The sequence below is a fragment of the Morus notabilis genome, unplaced genomic scaffold, assembly GCF_000414095.1.
Source record: "Morus notabilis unplaced genomic scaffold, ASM41409v2 Scaffold1340, whole genome shotgun sequence".
NCBI classification, from domain to species: Eukaryota; Viridiplantae; Streptophyta; class Magnoliopsida; order Rosales; family Moraceae; genus Morus; species Morus notabilis.
Genome location: NW_010362232.1, coordinates 22,378 through 36,510, shown reverse-complemented (window position 1 = coordinate 36,510; position 14,133 = coordinate 22,378). Strand labels below are relative to the sequence as shown.

Below are 14,133 nucleotides of genomic sequence, written 5' to 3'. Positions count from 1 at the left end.
GTCCATATGTGTATATGTGTGTGAATGTTTCGGTAAGATAGAGAAATTTAGCTATCCAAACATTTGTTATACATTTTTAACATTAATTTTATATTAAATAAATATCACGTTATATTTCTTATTTTTATTACATAATAATACGGTCTTGCCCGTAGGAACAGTTAATATATATATATATATATATATATTTTTTTTTTTTTGGTGTGCCCATAAAAATCTTACTCTCTCTATCTTTTTCCCCCAACCCACACGCAAGACTCGGCCTTGGCTTATCTAAGTTAACGCTGAAATCTCAACCTCCATATACAACACTCCATTCGCACTCCAAGTTTGGTAAACTCTCTCACTTATAATATTATTATTTCTTCACTTTCATTTATTTATTTTTGCTAGAAATAATAATATTTCTGATCACTTACTATAACAAACACGTCCAAACAGCTAACAGTATTTTCCATCAATCTTGCTTATTTTTCTCAAACTGATCACCTTTCTCTTCCTTTTTCCTCTCCACCATATATATATTGCACTTCATTTACACCTATATTTATATATATTTCTTCCCACAAAAACTCTTCCAAAATGGCTTCTAATTCACTTTCATTACTATCCCCAGCATTTCTATTGCTTCTATCAATATCTCTATCATTCTTAATTCTCCCAACTTCTTCAACTTCAAGAAGAACTCTTGCTCATCATGAAAAGATCTCAGCAACTTCTTCGGGTTTTCGGGTCGAGCTCAAACGCGTCGATCATGGCAAGAACCTGACCAAGTTCGAGCGTCTCCAGCGAGGAATCAAGCGAGGAAAACACAGACTGCAGAGACTAAACGCCATGGCCTTAGCTTCCAAAACCGATGATTCTTCGAACGTCAAAACCCCGGTGAAAGCCGGTAATGGAGAGTTCTTAATGAAGTTATCAATCGGAACCCCACCGGAGAGCTTCTCGGCGATCATGGATACGGGCAGTGACCTTGTATGGACGCAGTGCCTGCCTTGCTCCAACTGTTTCGATCAGTCCACCCCGATTTTCGACCCGAAAAAGTCCTCCTCCTTCTCGAAGCTGCCGTGCTCGAGCAGCCTCTGCGAGGCGCTCCCGTCGTCGACATGCAGCGACGGGTGCGAGTACTTTTATGGCTACGGAGATTACTCCTCCACGGAAGGGGTTTTGGCGTCGGAAACCTTCTCGTTTGGCGACGGCTCGGTTAAGGGTATCGGGTTCGGGTGCGGCGGGGACAACGAGGGCGACGGCTTCGCGCAAGGCGCGGGGCTAGTCGGGCTAGGGCGAGGACCATTATCTCTCGTCTCTCAGCTCAAGGAGCCTAAATTCTCATATTGCTTAACTTCCATGGCTGATGACTCAAAAACAAGCTCACTTCTGATGGGGTCTTTGGCTACCAAAATGGGGGGCAAAAACGACACGTCGTTCGAGGGAAAAACGACACCTTTGATAAAGAACCCGTCACAGCCCTCTTTTTACTACCTTTCGCTTGAAGGAATATCTGTTGGGGACAGACTTTTGGACATTGAAAAGGGCACATTTTCAATCAAGGAAGACGGTAGTGGAGGGCTAATTATAGACTCCGGCACAACAATTACTTATCTTGAACACAAAGGCTTTGATGTTCTTAAGAAAGAATTCGTTTCACAAATGAAGGGCATTCTTTCTGTGGACAATTCAGGTTCACAAGCTATGGATCTTTGCTTCAACTTGCCCAAGGGTACTAAAACGGTCCAAGTTCCGAAGTTGGTGTTTCATTTCAAAGGGGCAGATTTGGAACTTCCTCCGGAGAATTATATCTTGAGTGATTCGGATTTGGGAGTTCTTTGTTTGGCCATGGGGGCTTCTAGTGGTATGTCCATATTTGGTAACATTCAGCAGCAGAATTTGCTTGTCGTTCATGATCTTGAGAACGAAAGATTGTCATTTGTTCCTACTCAATGTGATGAGTTTTGATACATATATGGGTATCACCTTTAATCGGTTCTGTGAGGCCTTTGATGATGAATTCATGCTGGTTAATCTTCATTTTTTTTTAATATGTACTGTATGGTGTACAAGTTTTTTTTTTTTTTTTTTTTCAAGTTGTCTTTTTTTAAAAAAAAAAATAAAAGCTTATTGGTTATTTAGCACATATTACTAATGAAATGTTTTTGTGCTCGTTACTCATCTATATATATCATTTGGTTTGTTTGTTGGGGATGTTTACGTCTTTGTCTTATTTTGTGGCAGTAAAGATATGATGTGGGTTTTGCGTGTAACAAAATTTCTCATCATGAAGTCTCACCCTTTGAAGAAAACACTAGGGGTTTGCTCAACTTCCTAACCACTTAAGAATGTTTAATTATATATAATAATTAGTAGGTAAGTTTTCACGTGCCCAATTCCCGTACCCCGTTAGTAAAAATGAATTTGTGTACACATGGTTTAGGTTGAGCAAACCCCTAGTATTTTCTTCAAAGGGTGAGACTTCGGCCGTGTTTAGAATTAATCTCGTTTTTGTTTTTCACGTTTTTTAAGAAAAAAAAATAAAAATATTTTCAAAACGGCGTTTGGCGCAATAAAGACAAAAAATGAAAATGAAATTGATTTTTTGATTTAGTGTAAAATGAGGGAGAAATGAAAAACGACTTTTAGTCGTTTTTCATTTTTTATTTTCTTTTTCTTCTCTCTCGAGCAGAGAGAAAGAGAGAGAGACATTAATGAGTTTTTTATACTGAAAACAATCTCTTGATAAAACTACTAAACGCATTTTCAAAAATGATTTCTGTCTGAGATTGAAAACGTTTTCATTTTCATTTTCATACAAAAAACAAAATCATTTTGGAACGAGTTCCAAACGTGCCCTTCATTTTTGTGTGTAACAAAATTTCTCATCATGAAGTCTCACCCTTTGAAGAAAATACCAGGGGTTTGCTCAACTTCCTAACCACTTAAGAACGTTTAATTATATATAATAATTCGTAGGTAAGTTTTCACGAGCCCAATGCTCGTACCCCGTTAGTAAAAATGAAATTATGTACACATGGTTTCACCCTGGGCAGAGAACTTATATATACATTTACAAGATATATATATATATATATGTTGAAATTATTTAAGTGTAAATGAAAGATGAGTTGTAGTTGATACCCCAAGCTTCACTTATCCTATATATGGAAAACAGATATAATAATCTTTCCACTATCTCCTATAATATACCCCGGTTTTTTTTTTTTTTTTGATTAAATGAACGAATAAAAATTAGTTTCGAGGGAATTGACTCAATTCTAAAATAATAATAATAATAAATAAATAAGGTGAAAGAAGAATAGAAGAGTTCGTCTAAATACGTTAAACTGGAATTGGACCAATCATTCGAATTAATTGATGTCATGATCTTGTTAAACTAGAATTGTACGGATCAGTTTCAAATGTGTAATGATGCCTAGATACGTTTGCTTATTAACTTCATGTTATTTTGGTAGTTTTCGTGTTTATCTTTTATGGTTTAAAGTTAGGATTTTTGTTAGTTGGCAATTGTTTGGAAAAAGGTTGTAAAAATTCAAAAATTAATGTAAATGGTTTTTGGCGTATCTGTACAGCTGTGGAGATTTTATTTTTGCATTTTGCTCCGATTTTGGGTGATTGACATCAGTATTAGGATGATTTGTTCCATAGAAGAATGCAGACATTTTGGGAATGCAATCTTAGGAGGTTAATTTTGATTATTTGATTGGCTCTATCTTTGGAAAGTATTTTGGGGATGCAATTGGAAAGTATTTTAGTACTTCCGCACATTTTTATTATAATTACATTTTTATTTTATTAATTACTTTTTACCATAATAATTTTTATTTACATTTTTTATTATTTATTTCCTTTTATTTACTTTTTATTTATATTTAATATTATGAATTATATTTATTATAATTATTAAAATGAGAAAAAATAAATAAAAAATTAAAATATTATTTGCGACGACAAAAGTGGTCACAAAAAATATATATGCCACGTCATTTTTTGCGACGATTTATTTGGAAAAATGTCGTCGCAAATAATTAATACCATATCATCTTAATGATGTACCTAATGAAATAATTGTAGCAACTCATTTGCGATCACTGTCGTCGCAAAAATAATTTTTGCGACGAAACAGTTATAGCGACAGGTTTGTGACTTCAAGTAGTTGCAAAAAATGCAATTGCACGACTTTGTGTTTTTTGCAACGACTTTTTGTCGTCGCTAATAACCTTATTTCTTGTAGTGAAAGAAAAATAGGTGTGCAGAGTGTGACTGTTTTGAAAAAGGCTATGGGGTGAGTGTTTACCAGAGAAGGTGATGAACGTGTATGGTTTTGGGGAGAATACAACCAGCAAAAAAGTAGTGCTTCTGTGATGCTTAATTGGTGATTGAAAGATTTGGCTTTTGGGAGAAGCTTGCATCGCTTTTAGGAGAAAGCTTTTAAAGTCGAGTGGTGCTCACTGGACAAAGGCACTAAGAGGATTCTTCGCAACGGTGACTAAGGCAAAGAGGGAGTCTTTGAGTGTGTAAGATCGATTAGTGATTGTAAATCTTTGAACTTAGTGAATTGTTCACTGTCTGTCCGTGGCCTCGCAAATGTAGGTGTGTGCACCGAACTACAATATCATTTTTGGTGTTCTTTAGTTTTTCTCCTGCATTACTTTTTGTTTCTGCACGTTTTCAATTTTCTATCCATTGATCATCACAGAACTTAATAGTTAATTGCATGTGTTGCTAAAAGTGTCGTAACACTATTTATAACACCAGCGTGGAAACAGACCTTGCAAAATAAACTTCAAGATCAGCTGATTCAAAGTTAAAAATCCAATTATAAATTAAAAGTAACACATAATGTTCTTCTTGGAAGTTAGAATTTCGCATAGAGGATAAGGTTCGACTGAATACACGATCCAGAGATCATAGTAGTTTAGTGCCACGATCACAGAATTAGTTGACAACGTCGATTTCATACAAAATTTGGATTAACGATTATCTACAATTGAAATTCGAAGTTCAAGTAGTCTAATCTCGTGAAGACTTGATCTTAAACCACGTGGAATGTATCCAAACACTTTTTTCATTTTTTGGGAGTTTATTATTCACTTTTTCATTGTTGTGGGTTCTTTTCGATCTTGTAGATCTTCGCTACAAACTCATAATTCGAAAACTTGTGATCATAATTCAAAGTTCAATAAAATTCCTTTCTTTTAACTGGTGTGATTAGCGCCCGTGGTTTTATTCTTAAGAAGTTCTTGGCCGCGTTAATTAATATTGATGTGTCATCAAATAGATAAATATTGGTGTTAATGATCAGCTGCTACCTCCCTTGTTGCTAATAGGATTATCTAATTAGGTTTGCCTTTGTGTTTCTTCTTTTTAATAACAATGCAATATTATAACAGATCATTAGTACTCTTGTGCTAGTGTCTTTTATGCTTATTAGTTTTCCTTAAACAATTAATTGTGCCCTTATTTTACCTTTAATTATTTCTAAAGTATTAGGGTTAATCCTATAAATTGTATAGTCTTTGACTTTTAAAACGTCTCAAACTCATCTTTGATCTATAAATTTATTTTAATTTTAATCTCTCTCATCAGTTTAAAAATAGAAAAAAAAAAAAAAAGAATATGAGTAGTATGCAGGTAGAAGAGTATTATTTTACATTTTTGCATCATAATCGTGTGCATATTATGTTTTCTACTTATAAAATATAATTTTCTATCCGCATCACGAGTATATTTTATTATATTTCGAACATTTAATTAATGAAAAGGATTAAAACAGAAACAAAATGTCAGTTTGAGAATGAGTATTGAAATTTTTTAAAATTAGGGATCAAAATCGGTTCGAAAATAAAATTTAGGAACATTAGCCCAAAGTATAAATTAAAGGCACGAACAAAGATAAGATAGAAAATAGGAGAGACTGGGACGTGTTGGAAAAAAAGTAGGCCTTTACCTTGCCAGAACCTTTATTATTATTATTATTATTATTATTATTTCTATTTGGCCAGAATAGACACCACTTTTATTGCCTTTTTCTTTTTCTCAATGTGTGTTGGCGCATATACTCAAAAAATTGATTAAAATCCATTCAAAAAAAGAATTGATTAAAAATTTTCATCATTATACCAGCCGCACCTTCTTCTTTCCTTTTTCTTTTTCCCCGCAGAGCCAGATAATAGGAGCAATCTACGCGTTATTTCCTGAATGTTTTGAAATCCAAAAATACATCAATCGAAGTTTTAAATTTCTCTAATTATCAATTGGCTTTAGTACCTTGAAGAGGAAATAACAATATAAAAGCAGTAGAAACTATTCATTTTTAAAATAAAAGATACTTTCTTTTTGATATCCCAATTAATCAACAAAGAATAATATATATGCATATTAATTGATGGGAATCTTGAACATAAAATAAGGGGAAAAGAAATTAAATATAATAATATATCGATATCCATTCATCATCAAAAACTTGACGAGACAATATTATTATTGTGTTTAGTCGCATCTAGTTCTTTTACTAATTTCCTTTTCAGTAACTAATACATGATGAAAGCTTCTTCAAAACTCCGGACAAAAAGAGAGAGAAGAAGAAAAAGAAGAAGAAGAAGAAGAAGAAAAAAGTGAGTAAATATTGGACTAAAGAGAGATAATATTTAACTAATTACAAAAGTTGTCCTCCTAAAAATGAGAACTCAAATCACCATATATGCATGCGTGTCACATACATATATATATGGTGAATCAATCAACATGAGTGGAAAGACAAAGAACTAGAAAGATGAGGATGATTTTGGTGGTGAGGATTGTGATGGTGGTGGTGGTGGTGGCTGCCGTGGCCGCCCGATTCCTTCTCGATCCGCCACCGGAGGTGAAGAAAGTCGTCTACCGAGCACGGAAGGCGGAGAGGGCCGGCCGTGTGGTAACCATAAACCTCATGAGCTTTGTCCAAAAGCCTCTTGAAGAGAGGATGGTAGAGATTGGAAATTGGAATAGTGAAACGTTGAAACCCTCCATCTTCATCCTCTAAACCTACTTCAACCGCGAGCCACCCTTTCTTCACCTTCATCTTCCTCACGTCTTGCATATTAGCTATAGCTTATATCTAGAGAAATATTTATCATCCAAGTTGTGTATTTTTGTGATAATTGTAAGGTTTTTTCAGGATTTTTTTTTCTGTAGGAGTTGATGAGAATAATTGTGAGGAACAAAGGGGTCAAATATATAGCAAGAGGAAGGTATTGCATGGTGGGGACTACTATAGGTGTTTTGGTTAATTTTTTTAATATATATAAAAATAAAAAATATATTTGATTAGTACGTGTACTGTTCGTACTAATACGGAATCATATTAAAGCTTTTTTTTTTTTTTTTGGGGGGTTTCCGCATTTTTTTTTTTTTTTTTGGTGGGGTTACGCAATTTGATTTTTCTTTTTACTAAACAAATGGTTGTGAATTTGTGACCCTTTTTCTATGGCCGCCCACCTTTGTATTTTAGTAGGACTTTCGTGTGGTATAAAGACATGAATTAAAAGCCCATACTCTCCACTTTGAGAGGTCGTCAAAAGCTGACGATGGCTAACTTTTTTCTGACCTATATATATGGGGTAATATGTATATATGTGTATGACAACAAAGATTTATAGGATCCCATAGTTTTCAGGCAAGATTTTGGAAGGTTCATGAGATGGGTTGAAGTGGTGTTTGCAAATTGAGGGTGTTTGGTACGAGGATTCGTGTCATGATTTGTGACTCACTATAATATTTTCTCTCACAAAAAACACACATAAATCGAGAATAATTCTGAATCATGGTTCTGAATCCGTAAACTAAACGTACAGAATTAGTAATTGATAACTCTTCTAGAACTTGATGGTTTAGAATGTGTACTTAAAAATATCTAATAAAGTTGATTTCACGGAACGAAAGTTTTTAAACATTGATCCGATCGAAATCATATCAAAATAAATAAGTATGTAAAATAAATAAATCTAGCTGTTTGAAACAAAACTCTATATATTAACAGGGTACTTTTTCATACTCCACTTTTTTTATTTCTTTTTAATGAAATGTTATAGTTTGATTTCAAGTAAATATTACCACATTTCTGTCATCATCATATTAATTATTTGAGGAATAAGTAAATAGTTAACAGACAGTTTTTGAGTGGAGATAGTAGCTAGCTAGCTTGTGTTGAGAATGTGTGGTACAAATATATCATCTCTTTTGTGTGTGTGTTTGCGTAAATATAATATGTAGTAAAATTAATGTATAAAAATATAAAACACCCGATTCCTGTCTCATTGTAAGACGTTTTACTTGATGATAAAACGATCATGGTTATTTGTTTTCTATATCCGTCTCTGATTCTGAATCATGATTCATGGTTCTTTATAGTGTTTTTCTCTCACAAAAAACACATGTAAAACGAATATAATTCTGAATCACGATTCTGAATACATGAACCAAACGTCTACGCTTTAAAGAACTGTTTGAACTGATTATGACTGAGTCAATCTCAAAGGAGAATGCCACGGACTTTGTAAGAAACGAATAAAAATATTAATTTTATTAAAGTATCACATTTGCAACATTTTCGACCGTTGGTTATGCTTTGGTAATTCAGGTTTAATTAATAGCTTTATTAAGTACTATGAGGTGCAGCAAACGTTAATAATTATAAATTCAACACCGTCAAAATCTTGGGCCATAAAATAATTAACTTATATATATACACTTAAGTTATAGATATCCCAAAGTAAATACTTATAATAAGGATATTATAGAATTCTTTCATAAAATCATTATCTACCTTTTAATAGTAAAACCCGATGTAGATCTAGCGCTATAAAATAGAACCATATGAGTAGTGTACTTTTATATACCATAGGGTTTTTTTATCCTCTTATGTGAGATCCTTTTAATATAGTTATAAAATGTAACATGATGATTATTAAATATCACATCGACGTTGGAGAAGTAACACAAGTCATCTAAAGATTATGGCCATATTTAGAATTGATCTCATTTTTTTCACGTTTTTTAAAAAAGAAAAAATGAAAACATTTTTAAAACGGCGTCTGGCGCAATAAAGACAAAAAACGGAAAGGAAAACAATTTTTTAGTTCAGTGTAAAATGAGAGAAAAATAAAAAATGACTTTTAGTCGTTTTTCATTTTTTATTTTCGTTTTCTCCTCTCTCGAGTAGAGAGAGAGAAAGAGAGACATTAATGGGTTTTTTTACACTGAAAATAATCTCTTGATAAAACTACCAAATACATTTTTAAAAATAATTTCTGTCTGAGATTGAAAACGTCTTCATTTTTATTTTTATTTTCTTATAAAAAAATAAAATTATTTTAAAACGAATTCTAAACACGTCCTATATTATTTTTCTCTAACGTCGATGTTACATTTAATAATATTTGTTAGGTTACATTTTACAAATCATGTTAAAAGGAGTGTCTCTCCGATTGATCGAAGAAAAAGCCTCTAATGTGTCACTTACCAATACTCAAACACCTATTTTTCAAACGTAACATGATATCATGCCTTTGGAAAGAAAGTAAAAAAGATGAAAAGGTTCATTAAAAGCCTTTCAGAAGTGACCATACATATCAGAACCACTACTTTTCAAGACTTGAAGATCAAGAATGACAGGTCTCAAATGCCTTTTTGGGTCTACCACGCAATTGGGAATGAATAATGATAACGACCCTATTATGTTACCATTTGCCACTTAAGAATCTCAATATTGAATAGTGCGTTCTATATATGCTTTCTAATCTTCGACTCTTTTTTTTTTTTTTTTTCTTTTTCGGTATGTTAACATATTAATAGATAAAATTTTTTATCCGTTAAATCTGTATAAAATCACATAAAAATTAAAAAATATATAAATTTAATAGTGAAAAAAATCTTAACTATACGTCAGCGTACCACTGAATCTCTCTTCTTTCTTTCGGCTGTTTTGAGAAAAAGAAAACAAATTAATATTTTAATTTAGCCAGTCAATTTTGCTTATGCCGACTGATGTATATTCTAGATTAAATTATTAGCAATCATGAATTAACTACAGCACAAACTAACTTAATACATATATATATATATATATAGATATACATATATATCTGTATATATTGTGTGTGTGTGACTCATGCACTATAAATATATAAAAACAATACAGTGAAGCTATCAGTAGTGCTGCAACCTTTGAAAATGCCAAAAGGACGAGACATTTGTTCTGGAATCTCAACCCTTTGATCAGGCCAGATCAAGACGAGAATATTGGAGTACATGCCAATATTCTTCTACTTCCGTACACTGATTTTTTTTCTAAATATAAAAATAAAATGAAAATGTGTTAAGTTCAGCGAAAACCTACATGTAAATATACTGAATCCAGTGGATCAGGAAAAAAAAAAATCTGAATCCAGTGTGATCAAATCCAAAAAATTATAAATTTTATAAAACTTATTCAAAAAGGGAAATTTTAGCACAATCACCCTCTAAATTTGTCGCAATTTAACAAATTACTCTCAAATTTTTAATTTTGACAATTAACCTTCTGAACTTGTAAAATTGCTATAATGTACCTAATTTTAGTAAATTTGCTCAAAAATTTAATTAGATTTAAAATTGAATGATTCAAATATTTATGTTATATTTGAATTGAGATGTTAGAATTTTTCGTCTAATATTTTTTTATACTAATTTAACTCAATCATCGCCAATGGAGCATATATTGTAATAATTTCATAAATTGAGGAAGTAATTTGTCAAAATTAAAAATTTTAAAAATAAATTGCTAAAATTATACAAATTCATGAGATAAATGTGTAAATTCCCTTAATGAAAAGATCACTCGGACAGCTGCCCCCGCCTTTAGTGCTAGACGTACCAATTTTGTTGGGGATATGATGAAAGAAACGATTTTAGTGTCATTAATGAGAAAAAAGTGTTAATTGTTTTTCAATGTTAACTAACACAAAAAAATTCAATAGATAAGATCGCTTTTAATCTGCTTTCAATGGCTGATAACAGGAAGCATGTACTTAAAAAAATGCGCACTTTCACAAAAGACAAAAATAAAAGGAGTTTTTGTGGTATGTTGTATTTTTTTAACTGTTAAATTATGTTAAAATTAATTTAGATTTAAAATAATATGTAAAATAAATAATTTATAATACAGATCTTACGATTGAAAATGAAAAATTACCGATAATTTTTTTCTCTCATCCTACTAGATAAGCTCCTATAAAAGAGAGAGAGTGTGTGTAAATTTTTTAGGCTGTTTGGTATGAGGATTCGTGTCATAATTCGAATTATAGTTCGTGATTCGCTACAGCATTTTCTCTCACAAAAAAATATACGTAAATTAAAAATAATTCTGACTCATAATTCTAAATCTGTGAATCAAACATCAACTTTGGTATTCCCACACACCAAGTACTTTAGTGCAAGTTGTATTTCGTTGTCATCCTCGTGTACGGACGTCCTTATACATTGGCTTTTTTCCCACTTTACATTATTCTACTCCAACCAATTGTGTTTGTTTCTTTTCTTCACTGAGGTCAAGTTGTACCGTATAGATGAAGTACAATTTGTAAATTAATCTAGTAATTATAGTGCCAATTACAAGTAAGTGAGAATTGTTTAGGATATGTCTTTGTCAAATATTTAGGTTGTAAATGTACTTGAAACGGGTACGAATTATAATATTCTGACCACTTAAATAAAAAATATTAAAAACAGCTCTATATATGTTGCGTTCCATATGTTTTTGTTTTTATTTATGTAAGAAAAATACATAATTAATCGATCCCGTCGATTTTGTTTAGTTATATATTGATGAAAAATGAGAGAATGCTTACTATCTTATAAATAAATATAGTGATCAATAAGCATCTCATAAATAATAAAATTAGTATTTGGTATGAGGATTCGTGTCATGATTTGAATCATGGTTCGTAACTCGTTACAGTATTTTTTCTCATAAAAAATATACATAAATCGAGAATAATTCTGAATTCATGAACCAACGTCGTGAAAGTTTTAGATGTATCCACATAGTTTTAAAGATCCAAAATGAAATAAAAACTAATAGTAATACTCTTACCATTCCAATTGACGGCAATAAGAAACTTCTGATTCGAAAGGATTTTGAAGTAATTTACCAGAATTAAAGTTTATTTTTTAATAAATGCAAAACTGAGTGGATAATTTAAGGTGTGACACAATGATAAAATAAAGTCACGTATCAATGTGCTGCACTAATATAATTATAGAATTAATATATATGATTAATTTTGTTGGTAGAAGAATTAATATGATTAATTGAATTGAAAGACGGAAGTTCTTATAATATCTAGAGCAAAAAATTATGTTCAAGTACAATTATGAATTATGTGTAAACGTCAACCACTTACTAGTTTCAATAACACGGTTTCACTTTCAAAAACAAACAAATAAATAAATAAAATAACACGGGTTCTAAAATATTGAAAAAATCCACTATACTGTTCCTTTTTAAGTGGAGTGTGATTTTTGCTTCCCACAAAGATTGATAGTAATGGGTTGTGCTGGAGCTAGGGAATAATTTCGAAATTATTGATCAAGGGTTCATTTTCTAGAGTCGTTTTATTTCTTTTTTATTTTTTTATTTTTTATTTTTTAAGAAAGACTACAATTTTTTTTTTTTTAGTAATCTGATCAGATGATTTCTCCAAGACTTATAATTGACCGGTTTAATTTTAAGCTTATATGCTAAAATGTGCTCGTGATAACCAGCAATATTTACACAAACCAGTTAAAGCTTTAGACTCAATTTATGAGATTATAACTGAAAACATAATATAAGAGATAATAGAGAATCAAGAAGAATTGTATTCTTGAGTGTATTATCAAGAGTACAAAAGATTGGGTGTATTTATACAAGTACAATGCAATCAAATACAAGGAAACTTAGGCCTCGTTCATTTTACCGATTCGAGTTTAGCTACAGTAAAAAGCTCTCAGAAACAGTCACATTTAACTTTTTTGCTACAGTAAAAAACTCTCACATAAAGTCACATCTCAACTCAAATTAAAAATTCTAATCAACGAACTAAACGGACCCTTAATCGATGAGATATTTACAATCAAGGGATAGCAACAATTGGGGAATAGCCAACTTTGTACATTAATCTTATAATCAAGGGATAGGAAACAATCCATATAATTAACCAAGGGATGGAAATCCCATAATCAAGGGATAGCAATTATACATTGTTAATAATACAAGTTATAATACTTGTATCTCTCTTTTAAAAACCTAGTAAAATTAGGCTTTTATTCACATTGCGTTCAATGATTTAAAACTATGAAATAAACATAGGATCTTATTCATTTCACCGATTCGAGTTTTCAGTTCTAGGTTTCTACAGTTAAAAGCTCTCAGAAAATGTTACATCTAACTTTTTTTGCTACAGTGAAAAGCTCTAAAAAAATGTCACATCTCAGCTCAAATTGAAAACTCGAATCTGCGAAGTAAACGAGGCCTAAGTGGACTGTCTCAGGTTTTCTTACCAGTCAATGGCAAAGATATTTTATGTTTGTTGAAATATAATAAGCTACGCCCAAGCAAAAGAGAAAAGAAGTAGGTATTCGCACAAATCTATCATATAATTAGTAACTTTACATATAAAATATAAATTCTCCCACCCTAATTTTTTTATTACAAAGAGAGAAAGAAAGGGAAATGAAGAGAAATCTGTCATGGGTTTGTAATCCATTTTTCTCAATTGCCATAAAACTTAGAAAGATTTTATTTGTTTACTACCTAAATATTTTTGTTCTAGTATGATCAGTACAAGTTTAGCTTAACCATAACTTTCCTACTAGCCATCTCCTATGTTGAGATCTAACTTACAAACTTCTACCCAAGTTTTTTTTTTTTTTATTACAACAGATTACAAGAAGAAGAAAAAAAAAGGAACTGTTAATTGAATTTAGACATGCAATTAATTTTCCATGGAAGAATTCTTTGACAAAACATCAATTTCTGGTATACAAATATTCTCTACAGAAAACCCTACAGACAAGAATATTCCTTTGTATTTAGCTTTTCAAGGCCTGCAAATAGGGCTG

The 14,133-nt window shown here is 31.6% G+C and overlaps 2 protein-coding genes across 2 annotated transcripts; one reads left to right on the top strand and one right to left on the bottom strand.

Annotated features, from left to right (window-relative positions):
* Positions 1-576: 576 nt before the first annotated feature.
* On the top strand, positions 577-2,058 carry LOC21394226 (aspartic proteinase nepenthesin-1). Its single transcript, XM_010101460.2, has one exon. The coding sequence runs from the start codon at positions 583-585 to the stop codon at positions 1,954-1,956; it is 1,374 nt and encodes a 457-aa protein (XP_010099762.1). The 5' UTR covers positions 577-582; the 3' UTR covers positions 1,957-2,058.
* A 4,425-nt stretch (positions 2,059-6,483) lies between these two features.
* Positions 6,484-7,185, bottom strand: LOC112092233 (auxin-responsive protein SAUR32-like). Its single transcript, XM_024167800.1, has one exon. The coding sequence runs from the start codon at positions 7,091-7,093 to the stop codon at positions 6,755-6,757; it is 339 nt and encodes a 112-aa protein (XP_024023568.1). The 5' UTR covers positions 7,094-7,185; the 3' UTR covers positions 6,484-6,754.
* Between the last annotated feature and the right edge of the window lie 6,948 nt (positions 7,186-14,133).

Bases quoted from the DNA above. Each gene is read 5' to 3' on its own strand.
- LOC21394226 (XM_010101460.2), top strand. From the start codon at position 583: ATGGCTTCTAATTCACTTTCATTACTATCCCCAGCATTTCTATTGCTT.
- LOC112092233 (XM_024167800.1), bottom strand. From the start codon at position 7,093: ATGCAAGACGTGAGGAAGATGAAGGTGAAGAAAGGGTGGCTCGCGGTT.